Below are 21,215 nucleotides of genomic sequence, written 5' to 3' on the forward strand. Positions count from 1 at the left end.
ATCAAAGCCTTGGACTATTGAAAATCCCAGATAGAATGCAGGAAGAGCAACTAGTCACCCATTTCTTTGCTGAAACAAGTATTATTTTAATAGCTGCACATGAATGGACAGTATTTGTTGATAAACCATTTCAAAAGACAAAACTAGCTCGACTTTCTTATATGGCAAAATGCATAATGCTAAATGATAATAATCGCAGCTCAGTCTCACAGATAGAAGGCTCGCATAATTGTCTTGGTGAGGGAATATTTCATATAATCTTAAAATAATCATTGCCTGAGACTTCTGTTGAATCAACATCTCGGTTTAGAACAGGACATTAGCTAGCTTTTCCTTTACACCCAGAGTATATTCCAAACACGTGGCCAAGGCAAGAAAAAACAAAAGCTCAGAAGCAGCAGGTAAGTCTTGGTATGAAAAGAGCTTTGAATTGAAAAGCTCTTCTATTACAGCCAACTTGGTTACTGGACAAAACTATACCTAAACAAACAATCAGTATAACCTTCTGATTCTTGCCACAAAAACTTTTGATATTTCTCAGCAGGCAGGATCAGATCTTTATCTTTCACCCTTAACAAAAGCATAGGTAACTAACACCTTTCCCTGTTTACAAACTTGGCAACATTTCAAATCATGAAGGTGATAGTCTAAGCAATTGTTTTTCCCTTCAGCAATGAGAACAAAACCCACTGTTTATTAAACATTCTGTTGAATGACGTAATAATGCAACTGGGACATAGCCCAAAGAAGGGTTGTAGGCAGAGTCTTATTAGGCTAGCTAGAAAAAGCATGAAGTTTCAGATAGACGTGTCCTTGTTCAGAACTCATGTATCAGAAAGCTTCTCTACTCTTCTCAGACAACCTGTAAGTAGTATAATAAAAAGTCATTAAGAGGTTAATCTACCTGCCAATCTCACCTGGCACGTAGTTTACGCAGGGTAACTCCTAGCTAATTAACTGTGAAAATAATGACTTCTTGGCAAAATAAGAAATTGCAAGGGATTGCATGTTCAAAATCATGATTTATTGATGTATTTTTAATCACGTAGCTCCTTGCAAAGATACACTTTATAAATTATGGAACAAGTATAGTTCTTTCCACAGCTTTCACATTTTAGTCCTCAAATCCAGGTTGGTATTTTGAAATGAGATGTTGAAAGGTAAATTATGCAAAACGGCTTTTAAAAACTACACTAAAAAGCTTCAATTCTTTCAGAATCCAAGATACATATATAATAAGCAGCATTACAGTTTCTGCACTACACCCCCAAGCGATATATGCAGGAGAAGCAGCTTTACAGTACCTGCACCAAACCTCAAGGTACACTTCATGATTAGCAGTACACAGCACCTGAACATCTACAGCAGCCTCAAAATTTATCTTAGTATAACAAATGCTCAAAGGGTTTACAGCATCTGTAGCAAGGTTAGATGAAGGGTTATATATAAAACGCATTACATTCACATCCAAGTGAGCCCTGCTTACCTGTGCATTCAGACGTGGCCAGTGCACCAGCAGTACGCACCGGCATTTCACCATTGCACTGTGACACTTCCCAAGCAGAGCCACGTACCCTGCAAACTCATCCTACAGTGCAAGAGAACAGCTCGCTGCCCGTACCCCTCTCCCCTTCACGCCCACCCTGTCGAGAAGGCAGGCTCCACTGAACTTCTGTCAAGATTTAATTACATTTATGACCAACTGACATCACTGCATCGGTGGGGATGTACCTCTGCGGTTACATTTTATACTTCATGCTTGCTTGCCCTTGACTGTTTTTTCTTAAGGTTGATGTTGACAAAATGCCAGATCTTAAAGGCAAACAAAGTAAGTTTAATTCAAAGAAAACATTTATTTGAAGTTCTTTGAAGTCACACAGTTTAACAGATAGAAGACAACTTTCTCCCCTTCACATTTCAAGCCTTCACCAGAGACCACACACACTGTCCCACGGACAGTGAGATTTCCCTGTAACAATTCTTTTTGGACAAACCAGTGTCCAGGCAGATGATGACTCACATTTTAAGCAGATCGATTTATAAAATCTGTTTTTAAAAAAAAACAAAAACAACAAAACAAACAACAAACTTTGTTATCAAATTATTGTCACAAAGTAAAGGTGTTTAATACTTATAAGCTTGATCTCAAAATAAAACCCCAGCCATTCATAATCAAATAGAACATACTGCCTTCAAAAAGTTCCCCAGAATTTTAAAATGTTCCAAATATATACACATTTATAACTTAAGTGCTCATTAGCTACAACCTTTTATTCATGCAAGAGTTGTGAGAGGAAAAGAGATGTTTCTTAGAGCGGCTTTTCTGAAAATGCAGTAAAACTCTTCACTCGTGCAAAGAACAAAGGGGTGTACATTTTGTCAATGTCAAAAGTAGTAACAGCTGTCTCACCAGTCGATCTGCAAAGAGTATTGGAAAAGTTAAATTAGACACAAGTTGCTGCTTAAGTCCCTCAACAGATCAATCGTGTTCCACAGTACAGTATGTGCACCAAACTACAGCTGGAATGTGTCTTTCATACTGCCTCATTCTGAAAGTTGGCCAAATCCCACTATATAGAATACACTTCTATTTTAATATCGAAGAAACCACTTTCCCTTTTCATTCTTTTTATTAGCTCCAAGATTTGAAACAGCACAGAATGTCACTCAAGTCACCAGATTAATATTGAAGCAAAAAAATCCCCTTTTGTTTCACTTAGAACCCTGAATTCAGAATACAGAGTGACAGCAAAAACTTTTATGTGTACAAAACTTCAAAAAGAAGAAACCCAAGTATTTCTGAACATCAGTGACAAAAAGCATACATCCTCCTAGCTGTGTTTTATACACATCTTTATTCTAGTTTGAAAAGGACAGCACCCTATTGAAAGGTACAGCAGAACCTGAGCAGTACAGAAACATCATGCTGAAAAGAACGTCTTTGATATTGCCACTTCTTCATAAATTAGATATGAAAATATTAGGTTTTATAAAAGCAATTTTTCTATTTATGGAAGTTACCTACACTCCCAACCACCAGAAGTTTACTTTGTAGATTTTTATATACTTACAGCTCAATAGCTAAGCTATGTCCCTATAAAACACTGAATATAGAGATTAAGACAACTGCAAGACAAGGCCTAAATCCACCCTAAATGCCAACATCAAACACGTGGACAGCCAACTTGCCAGTAATTTAGAGCATCAGGTGCAAGAATAGTGGCCATGGCTCCTGCTCAGTTAGTGATCAGAACAGCTGGTCACATGCCCATATTTTGCACAGCTGGATTCTATAGTTTGTAAGCATTACAGTTCTCACATGATGGGTGGCAGACATTTCTAGCATGCACATCCACAGAGGAAAAGAAATATAACTTAATGAATATATGTCTTCCATACCCCTTTACTAGCACTGCGCTAAGTCATTCAGCCCTGATTCAGTTCTGAAATCATTCAAACACTGTGTATAAATCCTTTAAATGGCTAAAATGCTGCAGCTCTACCACTTGGGAAAATTCCCATACTATTATAAAAAGTTACTAAAATCTTGGGATTTCTTAAAGTAAAAGTTCATCATGATATATCGAATCAGGACCAGTTACTGTTTTCAGGACATTTTGTTAAAGCCTCTTAAATCTCAACAGTCTTTACATCTTCTGTACTTAGTACTGGACAAATTAATGTCACTTGTGTTTCTATAGTTAAGTATCCTTCTTTGATCTTATTCCCCATTTACTCACCTGTAAGTTATGTGACAAGAATGATGTATCCAGACAAGTTTGTTGAACCTCTGGCGCCCACTGGAGCACAACTGTAGTCCTACATGAAAACTGTGATCTGTTTCTTGCACAGGAACACGACGGAAATACCTGTATTTGTGGTAGTCAATTGGTTTCTGTACAAAGAGAAAAGAAGTTTCATGACCTACAAAGAACACACTGTGAAACTATTTATCCTGAGACCTAAGTAACTGTGAGGACAGACTGTTAAACTTAAAAGTAGGTACTGGTATTTCTTGAAAATATATCAGTTTAGATGTTAATTATGGAATTTTTCACAGAAAGTAAGATAAGCGTGGAGGACACCACCCAAACTATGCAAACTCACTGTGAAGTAGTGTAACACTTCTAACTCTTCACAAGTTTCTCTTGACAGATACTTTGTTAATCTGAGCTTTTTGTGATGTAAATAACTTGGCCAAATCATTCAGAATTCAACTAATGAATAGTGCTTATGTAGTTTTATTTAATGCTGTGGAACATAACTGCACACAGTCAAAACTGATCTCAGAAAATTACCTCTTCATCCTTTCCTTCTGTTTGTTAACTACCTAAGAGCACCACACATGGCAATTAAGCCTAAGGGGAGAACTTACTCAAATGTGAACCAGATCTTTATCAGTCTTAATAAAAAGATCATTACAGATTTGGGAACAAAAGGTAAGATAAATCACCATGTGTATTTATATTTTATTTTTAAACCATTAAAAAAAAGGAAATTAATATTTTAATTCTCTGGTGTAAAGCAAATCTTCAGGTGCTTTAAAATATCCAGTCTGAGAAAAAAAGGTACTAAAGAGCCCCCACCTTAAACTATTTTTCCTCTATTCTATTTTGCTACATACCTCTTCCTTTTTCTTCATTATTACAGCAAATACTTTGGTTTGATTGTCTGTTTCCTGGGAAAGGCGATAATGGCCAAGCAAGATTGCATCCGTTCTGGAAAGTTAAGAGGAGGATAGTGTCAAGGACATAAAAATATTCTCTGTCTCAAGAGAGTTATGTACTTACAATATAAGTATCAGCAATGAAAAGAAGACTCTCTACATACAATAATCAGGGAAACTTTTTTACTTGCATTTGGTAAAGTACCAGGCTCATTGATGATACAAAATGATGAAAACATTTTGGAAGGTTGCTTTTAATATTCCCGGGTAGGACAGTAAAGATAAGCTAGTCAGTTCTACCTAGCGTACTGCTAAATATTTTCAGACTTCTGGTGAATAGCTCAAATCTGTTCTGAAGTTGCAAGCAATTTTCTATGTTTTTAACAAGCTTGTGCAAACATCAAAAAAAAAAAAATATCAATAAATAATTTAGTCATATCCCACCAAAATCTTCACTTTACTTCAAACACTCAAGGAAGTGTGAGAAGGCAGTCAATAACAAAACAGTATCTTTAGAAGGATTCTCAAACCACCAACCCAATGGCATGTATTCTTCTATTTACTTCCTTTAAAAGTTTAAAATCACATAATTCATAAAGAAAATCTAATTACAACATCAGGACCTTAAAATGAAAGATATCGTTGCATAAAGACCATTTTTTGTAGTTCTTAAAAGAGAACTATAAAGATCTATAACACAACATAAATAACACTTTATTTTTACTCTTGTTTTGCTAAGCCAGGATATAGAATCAAGACAAAAGTAAATATAATTTGCAAGGTAAAAGCAAGATGAAAACTGTAGAGCCAAATATTTTACTTAAATAACCTTGTATTTTTAGTCCGTAAGCGAGGAACTATAGATGGAGGATCTTCAGGAGTCGTTAGCATCATAACTTGACCATCTGGAAAGAATCTCAAATACCTGCAAAAATATAATTACAATGCAAACCTAGAAAACATATTATTTTTCTGTGGAGTGTTTTTGTTTGTTTTTTTAAATCACAGGATGTTTCCCAGGAGGATATAGAACTTAACAGGTAATAGGATTTGAAAACATAATTCTTCACACATGATACAACAGAAAAAAGAGATCAGAGATCCAAAGAGAGTTTTGAAGATTAAAAGATCAAGTTAGGAAGAGTTATGAAAGAGGGCATAAGTTCAGGAGTTTTGAAGCTTCTAATCAAAGCAAGAAGGCTACCCTGGAATTAAAACTGACCTCAAGTAAGTTTCTCCATTCCTAGCATTGACTGAGACAAATGCAACAAAATCCTAATTACAGTACCAGTACAGAATGGACAATGTCATACGGACTCTTTCAGGTTGTGAGATCTGATCAATTTGTACAGTACTCAGATACTGTGCTGATGTTTGTGAGGCTATAGAAATACTCATGAGATTCAGTGATTTCTATTAACAGTTTCCAGCCTCAGAAGGGACAGCAGAATGGAACAATAAATGCTGGGAACAGCAAGATGCAGAGCAGCAGAAACAGGCCGAGGAAATAAATGGCAAGGTATTTGCTGCAGGTTGAGAAAGCCCAGCCTCTTGATTATTTACAATTTGTTACAAATAAGTTAAAAGACAATTCTTGTATTATCATTTGTTTTCCCTTTGCTGAAAATGATTAGTATATCAGAAATGTAAAGCAGAAGTGATTTGGGGAAATGTGTGAACAAGTTTTACTGTTGTTACAGTATCAAGTTTTATCCACATGAAATGGTCTAACTGAGGATGAAATGTGTTTGTAAGTCCATCTCTAATAATCATAATAAATCTGATTTCTTAATACCTATTCTCAAAAAATATACATAGCTTTACACATTGTAGTAGTTCCATTGAGTTTTACAGAATGATTAATGTTTGTGATATCAAGGGCTGGATTTAAAGAACTTAAGAGAGAGAAACATTTCACTCACTCATTGTACTACAGTTCTACCTGTAATATTCCACTTGGTGCCACGCTCTATAGAAACCATCAAGAGATTGTTCTCCTTGACGTATGTATTTTGTCTTGCTGATATATACCCCTACAGGAAAGGAAGATATAAGTATATAAACAAAAATAAGTACATAAAATATTTAAGATAACAAAACAATAATCTGAAACTTTGAACTTTATTTTTGTTACTTAAATACATGAGAGTGTTTATTTTCATCCCTTGCACCCTTCCCTTCTCTTTACAGATACTCTACAGATTCAAAAGCCCAAACAAATTCAGGTTAAGTCTAACAACAATAGCATAAATATCAAACCCACAGGATTGCTTCTGTCATGGTTACATGCAGTAAAAAAAAAATAAAAAAATACCCATTTCCTTAAGTACACCTTACCATCAAATCGAACGCGAGGCCTTTCCAGAAACATTTCCCTCCAAGAGGCATATGGAACAAGTTTATTGCAGCTCCTGCCCCATATTTTCAAACAGACTTGATGCCAGATTTCAGGATCTCTAGTGAAAATGAGAAAAAAGCAAACCCCATAACTTTCCTGCAAACTTTGTTTAGCTTTTATATATCAAAGTAACACAGTCCATTATTTAGTTTGGATGCAATTGAAATAAACTTTCTTGAACAACTATAGCTCATCATTTAAAATAATTAACTAATTTACTTAATGCTGGAGCATTTGAAAGACACTTCCTTCTCCCAGTAAAAAACACGATGCCATTTTCAGCTGAGTACAGAACAACATCATCGCAGCAGCCTGGCACTTCTCTGTGTGGCCATACAAGAACGATAACACAAGAGACATTATTTTGGAGACCTTGCGACTCTGACTTTCAAACAAGGCAGAGCAAGTAAGACTTTCAGCAAGAGTTTTTATTACAGTGAAGTCATCTATCTAACATACCATTTAGTGGTGCATTCAAAAGCTGATTAGCGCTGTGAGGAGCATAACATGAAAATGGCCATGGCAAGAAAAAGCACGACATAGTCCTACATGTACAATTTAGGAGTCAAAAGCAAAAAAAAAAAAAAAAAATTTGCTCTATGGATTTATTATCCACCTCTACATACTGTTTACGTGTGCTTGAGCGTAAAAAAGCTCTTTTTTCTTCCTTAAAGCAGAAAGAAGCTTCACACTAGATAACTTATCTACAATACCTGGCACAAATGTAAAATCCTCGACAAACAAGAGATAATTGCTCTAATGATCTTAGGTCCAAGTCACTCGAAACCACCCATCGGAAAATGTACATTAGCACTTCCATAGGCAACACTGCCAAGAGAAAAGAAGTCCTTGTTAGACGGTAACCTGTAAATCAATAGCTTACCAATAATTCCAGGTTTGACCTGGAATCCTACCTTTTCATATTGTAGCCAGATGCCAGGAAACAAAAAAAAAATAAAAAAGTCACTATATATTAGAAAAAAGCCACATAACAGAAGAATAAAAATCAGGGCTTGAAAATGCATTAGGATAAGAGTGCATGATAGGATAAAACATAGTTTTAGACTACAAATATCCACAACTGTAAGGTGTTTCTGAGGCCTGCAACTATTGTACCACTGTGATGACCAAGAGGGATCCTTTCCACCCTACTAACTTCTGAGGCAGACATGATTTTAACAGTTCTCACTCTGCTATAAAAGAGTCAGTAAGCAAGATATTGTAACATAGGACTGGCAGGAAGGCAGAAAACAAAACTAGAAAGAGACTCAGATTGCTGCTCAAGAGAGACATCTCCTGAGATCACTTTATAGTAATGTCTACAACATCTTGACTTCACTGGCAAAAAATGAAAAGATGATTTCCCAAGCGTACAACACCACAGTTGTTAAAATAAAAAACAAATCCTCTTTTCTTTATATTTTGACATGAACAGTTTGCTACATTTACTTTATTTTCCTTCCTTGAGCAGAACAGAGGAGATCAGGCCAAGATTTCCAAGAGAAACTGATAATTTGGGATGCAAAACACATACACTTTAGAGGCATCTGATTTTAAGACATTTCATTGCTTATATACACTCTACAATTTAGATCTCATAAGGAAGTCTTGGGATGACTATCCTAGAACTGAAGCACTGAAATTCATTCACTTTCAAAAGCCTTTCTAGCTACGTTATATAGTCTTGCTGAACCTGAAAACATATTTGTTGTAAAAACCTCATACAGAATCAGATAGAAACAGAAAATGCAAAGATGCATACTCTTCACAGAACAATTACCTCTTATTCACACTTAAGAATTGTAATAAAAGTTTGCAAACCAAAATAAAACCCCCACATTTCATTTTTTCAAACATTAAGGAAGGAAAACTGGAATAGACTTAATTCAGCAAGTCTGTTTCCAGAAGTTGCTACTTCTAAGTATGACTCTGATGCTGAAAAATTCTACTTAGTAGTAGTACTACATGGAAAAGATTGTGCAATAAAGGCAAAATCGTGTATGAGTTAGCTCGTCGATGATCTTTTTTCTTTTACATCTAACTATAAAAGTAAACAAAAAGATACTGTGTACATTTCTTTAAAGGTGGCTTTAGAATGAAGAAGAGAAGTGTTTTAATAATGTCACAGTGAAAAATCTCTACAAATTGTGGCTCTGAACTCTTACAGTGTATCTTATCTCATACCTGAGATATGGGTCTGGCTGACATCGACCTCAGGCTGACAAAGTTTGACTGAAGATTCCTGAAGAGCTAACTGCTGCTGGAAATCCGACAGGAGATCAGTCATTTTTTCATCTTCTTTGTTATCCTCAACACTAGAAAAGGGGTAACGCCAACACTGTGATACTGGACAAAACATACCAACAGATGTTCTTGTCTTGGCATCAATCTGCTGTCTTACCCTCATCCAATATAGTTGTTTCCTGTATGTTTTTAAAGCAATTTCAATTAATCATACGATAAAACAACTACTGCAATCCTATCAAGTTAATTTAGATTTAACCAGAACCCACCTGACAGTAACAACTTTTTTCCCATTTAATTCCAATTCCAGTCTCTTTTTGGATTTGAGAGTTCACCATTCACCATTTTTAGTGAACTCACTGAAGAATTGCTTGACCCCGTGAAAAGACAAATCTGATCTTTCACTTTGTCTAAGATAAGCCATAAGCAGGAAATAAATCATTATCATTGATGGAAAGTTATGTTTTGTAATCCTTGTCACAATGTAAGACGCTGAAAACAAATAAGGATTTTTTTTTTTACTCTTGCATTATTTAATGAATAGTGATCCTCAGTGAGTTTATTCATCAACAATGAAGGAAAACTTTCCTTTAGGAAAACTACTTTTTACCAATTCTGTAATTAGACAGACATAAAAAATTTCAGGAGCAAGGACAAGATTGCAGGACAGAAGCAATATGCCTGCTACTCGTCAGTAAACTTGAAGGATTACTAAGTGATAAAAGAACATTACCACATTAAAATAAATAAATTTAAGTTGTATGTTATAATACAATCCTTTAACAGGTGCATGCTTGCTTGCTCCAAGTAACCACAAAGCACACAAGTCTCCTTGGTCTCAACACAAAACAGTTTTTTTTTCCCCTGACTTGGCATACAAGCTAGCTAAGAGATCTTCTAGTCACTTTTTAATATTATTCAACTCTCCTCTAAACAAGCTTAATAGAATGAGCTGAGAACATAAGCAAGCAACTACCAGACCTACCAATGGGTTTTTAAGTATTATACAAAAGACAATTATGTTTGGGCCAGTCACATCTAAGACCACAGTAAGATGTTGCACTGAACATACCTTCCTTTATTTTGATGAATATGACAGCCAGTCCCAGTACCTACAGGCCACGCTGTAATTTTTTTTTTTTGAATGTAATTATGTAATTTGTTTTTTCTCACCAAGATTGTATGAAACACCTACAACAGTAATTCAGAAAGCAAAACCACCACAACTAGAATCTCTTGAAAAGACACACCTCTATAAATATTGCTTTTAAAAAACAATTACGAGTTCGGGCTATTTTTCCCTCGCTGTCATGTAGTGCTGGGGATGGTGCAGCAACATTTACAAAACATTTACAAAAATTCATACAGTAAATGGCAGATGGACAAAGAGGCTTAATAAAGGGAATAGAGAAAACAATGCTAAAATAAGAAAATAATCCTAAGAAAACCAAGATTTTTACATGACTACAGTTTATTATCCTGTATTTTTCCTAATGCACAAATGCATAGCAAAGATTTCATGCTAGCAATGCATTCAGAAACAGATGTAAATAAAGTACTTGACTTAGTATAAAAGAGAGTAAAATGAGCTAACTACTGCATTGAAACTTTACTGCCCTGGGGCAACAAGACTGAGCTAGTAATAATACCGCACAGACATGGTTGTATTTTCCTCTTTTATTCTCAGTTTTGAAACTCTCGATTTCATGTTTTTATCAGCAGTATCTATGGCTGCTACGAGTAAGCAGTGAATTTGGAAGCTCTGTTTGATAAGCTTGTCTTCACTACGCTATCTGAGCTATAACAGAAGTTTTGGCCCTAACCTGAATCCTGTCCTCGAGTGTTAAGTATTAGGATCAAGTGAGGTCAACCTTCAGGTGCTACACATTTGGTGTGTCGAAGCTAGGGGTATTTTGAGGCTTGTAATGATGAAAGACTTAGATTACAATCTATAAGCTTCTAAATGTATTGCTCTACTTATTGGAAATGTTCCCATATGGCTGTGTTAATCAGCACAAGAACAGTAGTATATTCCCTTGCTTAATTACATTGCTTATTCCATGGTACAAAGCTTTTACTAATTGATCTTTTTGCCATCTACAATTTTGTAGATGATCATAAATGTATAACTCATAAACTTGAAGATCAGAAGTCAAAATAATGAAGTGACGGATGCTTTTTTCTTTTTTTTGTTTTAAGTAACAACATAACTATTTTTAATCCTTCCACTTGAATTTAACTAGCTTCAAACAAGCCTGTTACCTTCTTTGAACTACAGCAAAGTCCTCCTTGGATTAATGCATCTGTAAACTTTCTATGAACCAGTCTATTCAAATTAAACAAGACAAGTTTTCCAAATGTTAAAAGAGACTTACAACTGCGTATCACAGTAGAGCATTCACATGCTTTGGAAATAAAATGTCAGGTTTCAGTACTCCTGTGCACTTAATTTGTAAATTTCCATACTTACCACCTCTTTCCAACTCCATCACCATCTGGGGACCGCGTATAGGTGATCTTAAACTCTATGTCAGGTACAAGCTGCATGGCTAGACGATAAAACTTGATGGCTGAAAAGAAATGTTTAAATATGTCTGATGCCTATACAAGCTTATCAAAGAAAATATTTTTTTTTCAGAGAGATGGCTTCAGCCAAAAGCCCTAAAAAGGTGGAAAATGCTTTTTCCTAGTAAAACTTATTTAAGCTAAACTGATTAGGTTTAAATTCAAAACAGAAGAGAGGCACATTCAGCACCTATTTTCAAAACTAAAAATTTATGTGCTCTTTCAGAATAAAGAGCGCTCTCAGGCACGTTTCAGCCTTAACAGATTTACCTTAACCACTACAAATTCAGTTATGGCGTACAAAATTTTGCATTAAAACATTACAAAGTCCTGATTTAATTTGTTGCCCAGCACTTAACAAAGCTTTCTCAACAAACCGTAAAGATTTTAGGCATTAAACTCATTAAGTAACCATGAGGAACATGAAACAGAATTCGAAAGATGCAGGTACCTGGTAGAGTACAAAGAGTCATTCAAACATACATAACAGTAAAAAGCTGAAAAAGATCAACAAAATATTGTTGTACTTTTGAAACATCAACAATAGACACTAACCAAGAAATTTTACTGCGGCAAAACCTTGGAAACTGCAAAAGGCACAGAAGCAAGCCGCTATAAAACCAAGGGTGTAGGAAGCACAAGACTACAGGGCATGAAGGAAAAACTGACAGATTGGGCTTCTTATAGCACACAGTGAGAGTACTTCTGCCTTTAACACTCCAAAGACGCTACAAACACTGAATAAAGAAACAGACCCAGGAAAATCACCTTGTGGGAAAGAACAGTTATTTAAGCTGCAGAATGTCTTTCTTCTGAGTTAACTCTGCAGATCCTTAATTTACGTGCATTCATTGTACGTACATTCAGTCTGTTTCAATATCAGTATTAAGATCATATATATATATTTCTATCTCTCTTTGCATTCTCACATGGTGACAGAGGGCAACTTTCCCTCAATTTGGACCCTTAAAACCAAAACAAAACCCAAAATAAAACATCAGTGAGTTTGAAGCTTAGAATTTGACACACTCATGAGGTCTGAGAAGCCCAAGTGTGAGGCAAGTTAAGTGTTTCTATTTCCTTGAGTTCATGTCAGGGCCAGTGACTGTCAAGTAGTATCCTTTGGCTGGTGAGGATGAGGAATACCAGCAGCCAGCCAAACAGAGATCAGTCTCACCTTTAGCATTTAATCTTGCAGCAAGGCCTGTGCTGTACTTAAACATGTTACTGCACATAACTGTCTCGCTAACATCAGGTATCAGCAGATTTCAGAAGCAGGCTGAAATGTCACTTGGATTCTGGTGACCTGGGCCGAGTCAGCAGATAAAAGTGTGGTCTGAAAACAGATGTCCCAATGCGCAGTAATATATCTGTGTCTGGTGTAGGACTGTCTCTCTAAGGTCTCAGACAAATGTATGTGTAGAAACAGCTTTGTTTTGTTTAACTCTCAAATCAAATTCAACTGAGAAAGAATGGATTCATATTCATGCAATCCAGATGCCTAAAACACCCTTGTGAATGCAACTCTGTTAGATGTTACTACTTCTCTGGTGCTGTATTTAACATACAAGGAGTGCACTCGAGCAGATGAAGCTATAGCTTTCATTTTACATATGCAACGCTTAAATAGATGGCTTTCCTTGCTTTTTTTTCCATTTACTTGGAAACTGTTGGTATGAAAGAACCCTCACAATCTACTGCATGATTTCATAAATAGTAGATTACATAGCAGATTTAGTTCCAACGTCTTGTTTTTTTTTTTTCTATGCATTTAATTCTATACCCAACACACAAAATATCTTAGCCTAAACTAATTTTGCCCTGTAAAAAAAAGTAATAAATTAGAAACTGAACCAACTAATTTTATTACCTACTGGGGGTTCATGTTTCTTTCAGTTCATTTAAGATCTGGAACAACAACCAGAAATCTCTTGCAAGGGAAGGGTAACTCCCATGGTGGAAATGGAAATTTTGTATACAGGATTTGAAGTTAGGATGAGCTTCTTACTCTATATATTCTGAAAGCTAAATATGAGGAAGAAAACTTTGAATTTCCATTTTTGCTAGTGCTGACAGCAGGAGGGCAAGCAAGCTAAGCATCTTAAGTATTTATGGCAAACCTCATAAAATAAGACTACAAGATTTAAACAATCACTTCAGAAATTCTTAAAGAAGCTATCTTAGCATGCTGTGTAAATTGAAAACAAACAAACAAACAAAAAACAAACCAAAAAACCACAAACAAACAAACAACAAAATATTCCATGGGTTAAGTAGTTCTGTTCAAAGTGGAATAAAGAAAACTGTGAGCACAGGAAATTTGCTTGCTTAATTAGTGTTACAAAAGTCACATAAAGAAGCATGCTTTATGAAGAAGCGATCCAGTGCTTCATTAAATTGCTAGATTTCAAAACACTGTCATTTTGTCTGAAAGCTAAAAATTCTTTCCTTGATCTCACTTTAGCTTCATCTCAACCTTAGAACTATGATATGATGGTTCCTTTTATAGCAAGTTTGTTTCCTTATGCAAATAATTGAGCTCTCAAATTAGTATCAGCCTGCAGTTTAAGTTCACTGGCATCATGCTGTCTTGCACATAAATCATAGAGCGTTAGATTCTTCTGCAATAAGGGTTTTCATTGTAGACTTCCATATTACCTTCGTAAAGGGCCCCATTTTGTTCTTCTTCCACTGCCTTCAGGAAAAGCTCTTTTGCCTGCACAATAAATTACACAGAACACTTCTTAAATTCCTTACAAATGCAAGCACATTGTTACTTGACTTAGAATTATTTTTCATCTTACCTACTGTACCCTATGAAGGAGATGAATAAAGTAATCACATAAATAAAGTGAGAAGACATATTCATGTGCTACAAGCTATAAATGAAATTCCCAGTCAACAAACTACGCATGTTCCTGCTGCTTGCCCCTTACCTACGGTCTTTCAGAAAGCAGACTGGGAAAGGGACACAAAGCCAAGCAAAAAAACTAGAAAAATCAGTGCAGGATTATGGAAAGACATTAGTATGGAGACAACACCTCTGTTGTTTCTCTAGATTTAATTCAGCATTAGGTTTTAGGATAGTCTACTGCAATACTAACACACGCACAAAAAAAAAACCAAAATTATACACCTATTTTTTTGTACCTTTTCCTCTTTTGCTATCTCCTGTTTCCCTCTGGCATCTCCAGACTTTAGTCCAGATCCTCTTGAAGATGCCCTGCATGGCAGAGGTTCCAACCCACTAGAACTCACACCTGGGGCAAGCTCAAACATCCACTGAGCTCTGAACATCTGGAGCTCCGCCTAAAAAATCCGATTAATTCTGATTTAGTATCACATACTCAGACAGTACATCTTCTGAGGAGAAATTATAAAGTACAAACACAAAAAAGAATTTCAAAATAGCGTGTTACATTTCCAAGTCTTTAATGGTTTCAGTGAGTTTAGACACAGAGAGTTAGCAATTGTTTTATAGTAAATGTTTAAAAAACGTGCACAATCTCATTCACTAACATAAGTGTTTTTATTTGGACTGTTCACGTCAGAAGAAAACATGTTTCAAGAAGTGGTGGTTGATACTATGGTTATGACCTAAGACTCCATAGAAAAGTATTCTTTCTAGACACAGTGTTTGTTCTTTATGCAGAGTTATCTTAAGCAAGAAGTCAATTAGCTCTTGAAATGAAAATTTAGAAAACCTAACTTTTTGTACACGAGCATACTAAGATTGATGACAATCAAGGCTGTCATTTATATAATACATAAACAAGACCTTACACTCCTTTCTCTTTTAAAAAGGACTATGCTCTGTGAAACAAGACAAGTTGTAATTCTTGCCGTGCATTTTTTTCAGCATCTTTGAAGTTACACTTCACATGTCTCTTGAAATCATCATGACTTCTGGGGAGCAACTACACAGAAATCTAGTATCGTAAGAGAACACACTTTTCTATCAGACTGCTTTTATCAACTTTCTGCTCCAGAAGAGAGTGACAACTTAAACTGGAACTTGATCCGTACAGAACCAGCTGTCCAATTTCTGCTCCAGAAGAGAGTGACAACTTAAACTGGAACTTGATCCGTACAGAACCAGCTGTCCAATTTCTATAGTTCTTCAAACAAATTCCAAAACTGCCACAAACTTTCTTTTCATCTACACAGATAATTGAAGACTGAATTTGACACTTGGAACACAATGCACAATTTATCTATTTCACTCTTGGAGGGGCAAACAAATTAAGCATTTGTTAAATCCACAAATGCATGGTAACTAAATGAGCATAAGTAATGCAGTTTAAATCACAGCAGTACTATGTTTGTAAAAAAGCACTAGCATGACAGACATACCTGAAGATTTGCTTCACCCGATCTTTCATTGTCATCGGTTCTTACCAAATCAGAGTGACAATCTTCTTCAGCTTCTGCCTAGTAGAGAGCAGTCAGACATAATTATAGAGTCTGCATAAGTCCCTACAGCACATTCACAATGTACAATTGTCACGGACACTAATAAAAAAAAAACAATCAAGCATACTCCCCTTTTCCCCATCCTACCCACAGATCAATCTTAATTGATGATAAAAATTAATCTTAAAATCACTGGTATTGTTCGCACTTCCCTTTTAACCCAATGAAATTGGGTTTTGCATTTTAGTCACATCAATCCAACACAGATTAGTTATGTATCACTTGAAGTCTTATATGCATCAGTACACTACCCTAATACCTGAATAAATGCACTCAGTGCCTAAGTCAAAGCATAGAACCAAAGCTTCAGTATTAAACAGTACTGTGCTTCATACAAGAAATAAAAATGTAATCACTACCTTCTCATTGTAAAGACAACCAGTATTTTTGATTTGTTTAATATTTACAAAAGCACAAAAAGATTAGTGCTTTGAGTAACAGTACTTTACAAAAATTATGGGACAATATGAGCAATCTCAAAAACTACATGTGAAACTAAACAAGAAATGTATTGTAAAAGAAAATAAAAGGTTAGCATGAGAGCTTGACAGCTGGTTTTATTTACACTACTGCTGTGAGACAGGTTAAGCAAATAAGACCTTTAACTAAACTTAACAGGGCTCTACATAGGAGTTGAGAGCCCGTTTTAAGAGCAAAACTTAAAAACAGGCAAATAAATTCTCATTGCGAAATATACCAAGATTTATGGAATCTATATTAAAACATAGGAAAACTAATTCTGAACATCAGTGACAAGCTACTACAACGACAACAGTAGCAAGATGCTGGTAAGGAAAAAAAAAAAAACAAACTCAACAAAGACTAAGACATTGGTTTAAAGCTCTTCCTCCAGCTGAAGCATCCCAGTTTTTCTACCGTTTTGTGCCGAAATCCACATCTATAGTTTGGCGAGTACATAATGCAAAGTGGGATTATAACAAGGTAAACCTAGCATTAAGATTAGCAAAACTACTTACAGAAGTTTTATTTCTCACTCCTTCCTATTGTAGCACTAAGAAGACTTCAACTGACATTCTGTTAGTGAGACTCTTCTGAGTTCTCGTAAAGAAATCTCTACCCCCTGCACAATCAAAGTGCAGAAATCAAAGCGTTCTACCATTCAGAAAATTTATAAAATTTTTATAGCATCTAGAGTGCACGATCAAACTACAGAATACTGGCAAACCTGATGGGAAGGCAACGTTTAATCTCTTTTTCTTGCTGACACGCACCTCCCTGGAGTTCAGCTGTAGCACTTGTCTCTGGTTTCCCAAACGACCACAAACTTAGTGGCTTGTCATCTGTAAAAGTGTTTTCACTGATATCTCAGTCAATTTATCTTTTACAATTGATAATGCAGACAGTGTTGGATGGTTAAAGTAAACAGATATTGCATCTGTTTCTACACTCTGATTTTAAGGCTTGCACATTTTGAATTTCTTGTTGGAGGAAACAGGTAAGCCCGAATGCTCCAAAGCACTAGCAGCGTTAAATCTGAACATGAAATAAACAACTTAGAAATGTAATGGTTTTTTATTCCAGAATTTGATTGCAGGCAGCTAATGTCCTATGAGTTACAGCAGTCCTATCACATTATTTTAGCATCCAGGCATTACGTCTACAGTGGCCAAACAGAGTTAGCCTAGGAACAAGCCAGCACTGAAATGGATGTCTTTTAAGTGCATTATTATGGCACTGGGCTGACACAAATAAGGCCTACTTTCGCCTGTGCAGAGTACAAGGCTTCTAGTTTGCAGCTAAATTATGTCCTGTCAGCTCTCAGTCTAGGCAGAAAAAGCCCGGTTTTATCTGCAAAATGCAGAAACTAGTAAAGTTATTTATAAACTAAATCAACACACTATCTTCTTGCGCATAAAGGCACACCCATTAAAACCTTTAACTCATGAAGTCTGTAAATAAACTAATTTAAGAGTAAGAGTTAAAATTATTTAGAAGGTTATGAAGCTGGCTGAAGTTTACCTCATGTTCAAAAACTTTTTGTTTCACTAACCTGTTCAAGAAACTTGACTTTCCTCCCCTCATATCTGTTCAACTGCCCTACTTCTCCTTCATTTCTGAGTTAGTCAGTCATGGTTCTGGACCAAATACTTCCAAAATGTCATTCAATGCTCTTTAAAACTTGAACGTGCTCTCAATCCAAACAAAAAATACACCATACTACGGAGACCTAGCCCACAGCCTAAAAGCTGTCAAAAAACATCATGAAGTTGATTACAACCAAAATTTTTACTTTCATCTGTACCTCTTTTATACAGAGTATATGTGTGATCTGAAGTCTCTCGTATCATATCAAAGGTTTGTCTTCTGGCAGCAGTGGCAGTGTAAATTACTGTATCCCTCTAAATCTACCAGTAAGGCAATTCATTCACATTGCTACTGCACAGCTAACTGGACTGCAAAACTGATCTCTATTAATAACCTTTCCGCTACTTATTTCATCTGCTGAAATGCTATGGTTTTGCTAGAACAAATGAGTAAACACAGGTATCACCGAAGCAAGGATCTTCACTAGTAGACAGCTCACGAGACCACACGAAAGCAGGTTGTAACTTGTAAAAACTGGATCTTTGCCCCAACTCTGACAGCACTTAAATCGTAGTTATAGTTTCTGAACTTCACAGAATGTTGCACTGTAACCACTACTTAGTGGACAAATCTAGCCTGTTCATCTTTATGCTGTTGGCCTTCCTTCTGCTACAAGTCAGCTGTCATACGGAACAGTCACTTTATCCTGCTTGAAAGTGAGACAACCCTAGTGTGTACTGATCAGCTCAAATAATTTGCCATGAGAAAAGTGGTAGCCAGTCCAGCCACCAAAAGGCCAACATGTCAGAAGTAAACATCTGAATTAGACTGTGATGTGTAAAAAGAAGTCAGCTGAGTCGATTTGATACTGATTTGTTTGAAAAGCTTTAGAAATCATTTGCCCAATGCAAAACTAGTTTATTTGCACAGCTTAAACTGTTTTGCAATCAATAATTGTATGCTAATTTCCTCACAGCACAATAATCACTTACTACACTGTCTGTAATGTCAAGTCCTTTAACAGTTCAGATCTTTGTTTCAGTAAAAAAAAGCCAAGACCAAAAACAGTTCAAAGGTGACTGTCATCAGTTGAGCAGTGCTATATCTGAACTGTACAGCACAGTGACCAATGGCTAATGTTCTTCTCGGCTTTATAAGAAAATGAGGAAGTCACTCCATTTTTCTGTCAGTGTGGTAGAAGCAAGTGTTCAAAAATAAGAGTTTTAACCACAGTGGTAAGGAGTTTTAAGAGCTCCTGAATGATATAAATAGTTTAACTGTGAATGATCAAATTCTCATCATGGATACTTGAATCCATATTGAGGTCCCCTCAGAAAAGCAATCATAGAATCATAGAACGGTTTAGGTTGGAAGGGACCATGAGGATCATCGAGTTCCAACCCCCCTAATATTTCTGGCGTGCCAAATCACAAACTCAAATAAGTAGAGCGTGAAAAGGGCCCACGGAGCCCTTTAAATTACCAGATGATTTTATGCCATCTGGTTTTTGAGGGAAGAAAGAGAAAGGTAGGGCACACTTCCCTGTAAGGACAGAGCGATTTGTTCAGCTGTTTCTGTGGGCAGCTACACCGGTCCTGAATCAAGCAGCCCTCTTCATCATCAGCTCCCCCTCATCATCAGCCCCGCACCCCCTGCGGACGAGGGGCCGGGTCTCCCCGCGTCGCAGCCACCCGGCCTGGGATGGCGGCGGGGATCCCGGCACCCTCCCCACAGGCCTCACCCACTGCCCGGCGGCGGGCAGGCGGCCAGGGCAGGGGGCTGCCGGGCGGCACCACGGCTCGGGGGGCCGCTCCTCCCGCCCCCGGGCACACACCCCTTCCCGCCACCGCCTCCCTCAGTGTGTGTGTGTGTCCCCCCGCCAGCGGCGGGGCGGGGCCGGGCCGCCCTCCGCCCGCACCTGCCGCGCTCCCCTCCTCTCCTCGCCACCCGCCGCCCCAGGCCGCGCTGCAGCGGGGGAGCAGGTCACGGCCGTCCCGGGCCCGCTCACCATGCTGCCAACGCTCGGGCGGCGCTGTCCCGTCCCGGGGGTCTCTGCCCCCTCTCCGCCCCCGCTCGGTCCGTGTGTCCTCCCCGCGGGGGGGAAATTAGCAGAGTTCTCGGTCGGAAAAGCGCACCACGCAGCGGGAGTAACTGCGGGCCCTGCGTACGGCAGCCATCTTCCCGGCGAGTGAGGGGCAGGCGGGCCGGGAGCAGCGGAGACACACGACCAGACAAACCCGCAAGGTCAGAGCGCCGCCTGACGCACGGGCCGCTCTCCGGCGCGGGCTGCCGGCCCCGCCGACTACCCGTCCCAGCGCGCACCGCGGCCCCGCGGCCGCTGTCCCGCCGGCAGCGCCGCGCCGCGCTGCCTGCTGGGAAATGTAGTCCTCGGGCGACACCCCGCTTGGGCTGCGGCTCTTTGCCAGGCCGGTCCCGCCCGGCGGCGGAGCAGAGGCTGCCGGGAAGTGTAGTCCTCAGCCTCGGGCGGCGATCCCGGCAGGCGGCGGGGTCGCTGCCCCGCCCGGCTTCTCCGCCACCGGAGCCGACGCTCTCCTTGAGACCCGGCCCGTCGCTCCGCCGCGGGAGCCGAGGGAAAGCGGCGATGTCCGGGCCCCCCGGGCGGCCCCCCGCCCCCTCGGCGCGGCCCCTCAGCCCGGTGTCAGCAGGAGCGGGAGCCGCCATTCCCGCTGTGACTGTGGTCAGACCGGGGCCTTGTTACAGACGAATGAAAACCGGGTAATAAAGGAGTGGTTGGTACTGCGGCTATAGAGATAATAATGCTGCCGAGGTCATGTGAACCTCACGGTCCCCTGTCCTTTGCCC

At 38.2% G+C, this 21,215-nt stretch overlaps 1 protein-coding gene across 2 annotated transcripts; it reads right to left on the reverse strand.

The window, feature by feature from the left end:
* Nucleotides 1–1,829: 1,829 nt before the first annotated feature.
* FBXO9 (F-box protein 9) lies at nt 1,830–20,566 on the reverse strand. Of its 2 annotated transcripts, none has more exons than XM_082481608.1 (13): nt 20,401–20,566; nt 16,227–16,304; nt 15,024–15,182; nt 14,532–14,589; nt 11,779–11,878; nt 9,249–9,379; nt 7,778–7,892; nt 7,004–7,122; nt 6,609–6,699; nt 5,496–5,591; nt 4,625–4,718; nt 3,741–3,895; nt 1,830–2,418 (listed from the first exon to the last, which is right to left on the reverse strand). In XM_082481608.1, exons 1-13 carry the CDS (start codon nt 20,401–20,403, stop codon nt 2,310–2,312), a joined length of 1,308 nt encoding a protein of 435 aa, XP_082337734.1. In that variant the 5' UTR covers nt 20,404–20,566; the 3' UTR covers nt 1,830–2,309. The 2 variants fall into 2 exon arrangements, with proteins under 2 accessions (XP_082337734.1, XP_082337735.1); XM_082481609.1 differs by lacking the exon at nt 20,401–20,566 and adding an exon at nt 17,533–17,608.
* Nucleotides 20,567–21,215: the final 649 nt, after the last annotated feature.

The sequence above is a fragment of the Vanellus vanellus genome (assembly GCF_965231255.1).
Source record: "Vanellus vanellus genome assembly, chromosome: 3".
NCBI lineage: Eukaryota > Metazoa > Chordata > Aves > Charadriiformes > Charadriidae > Vanellus > Vanellus vanellus.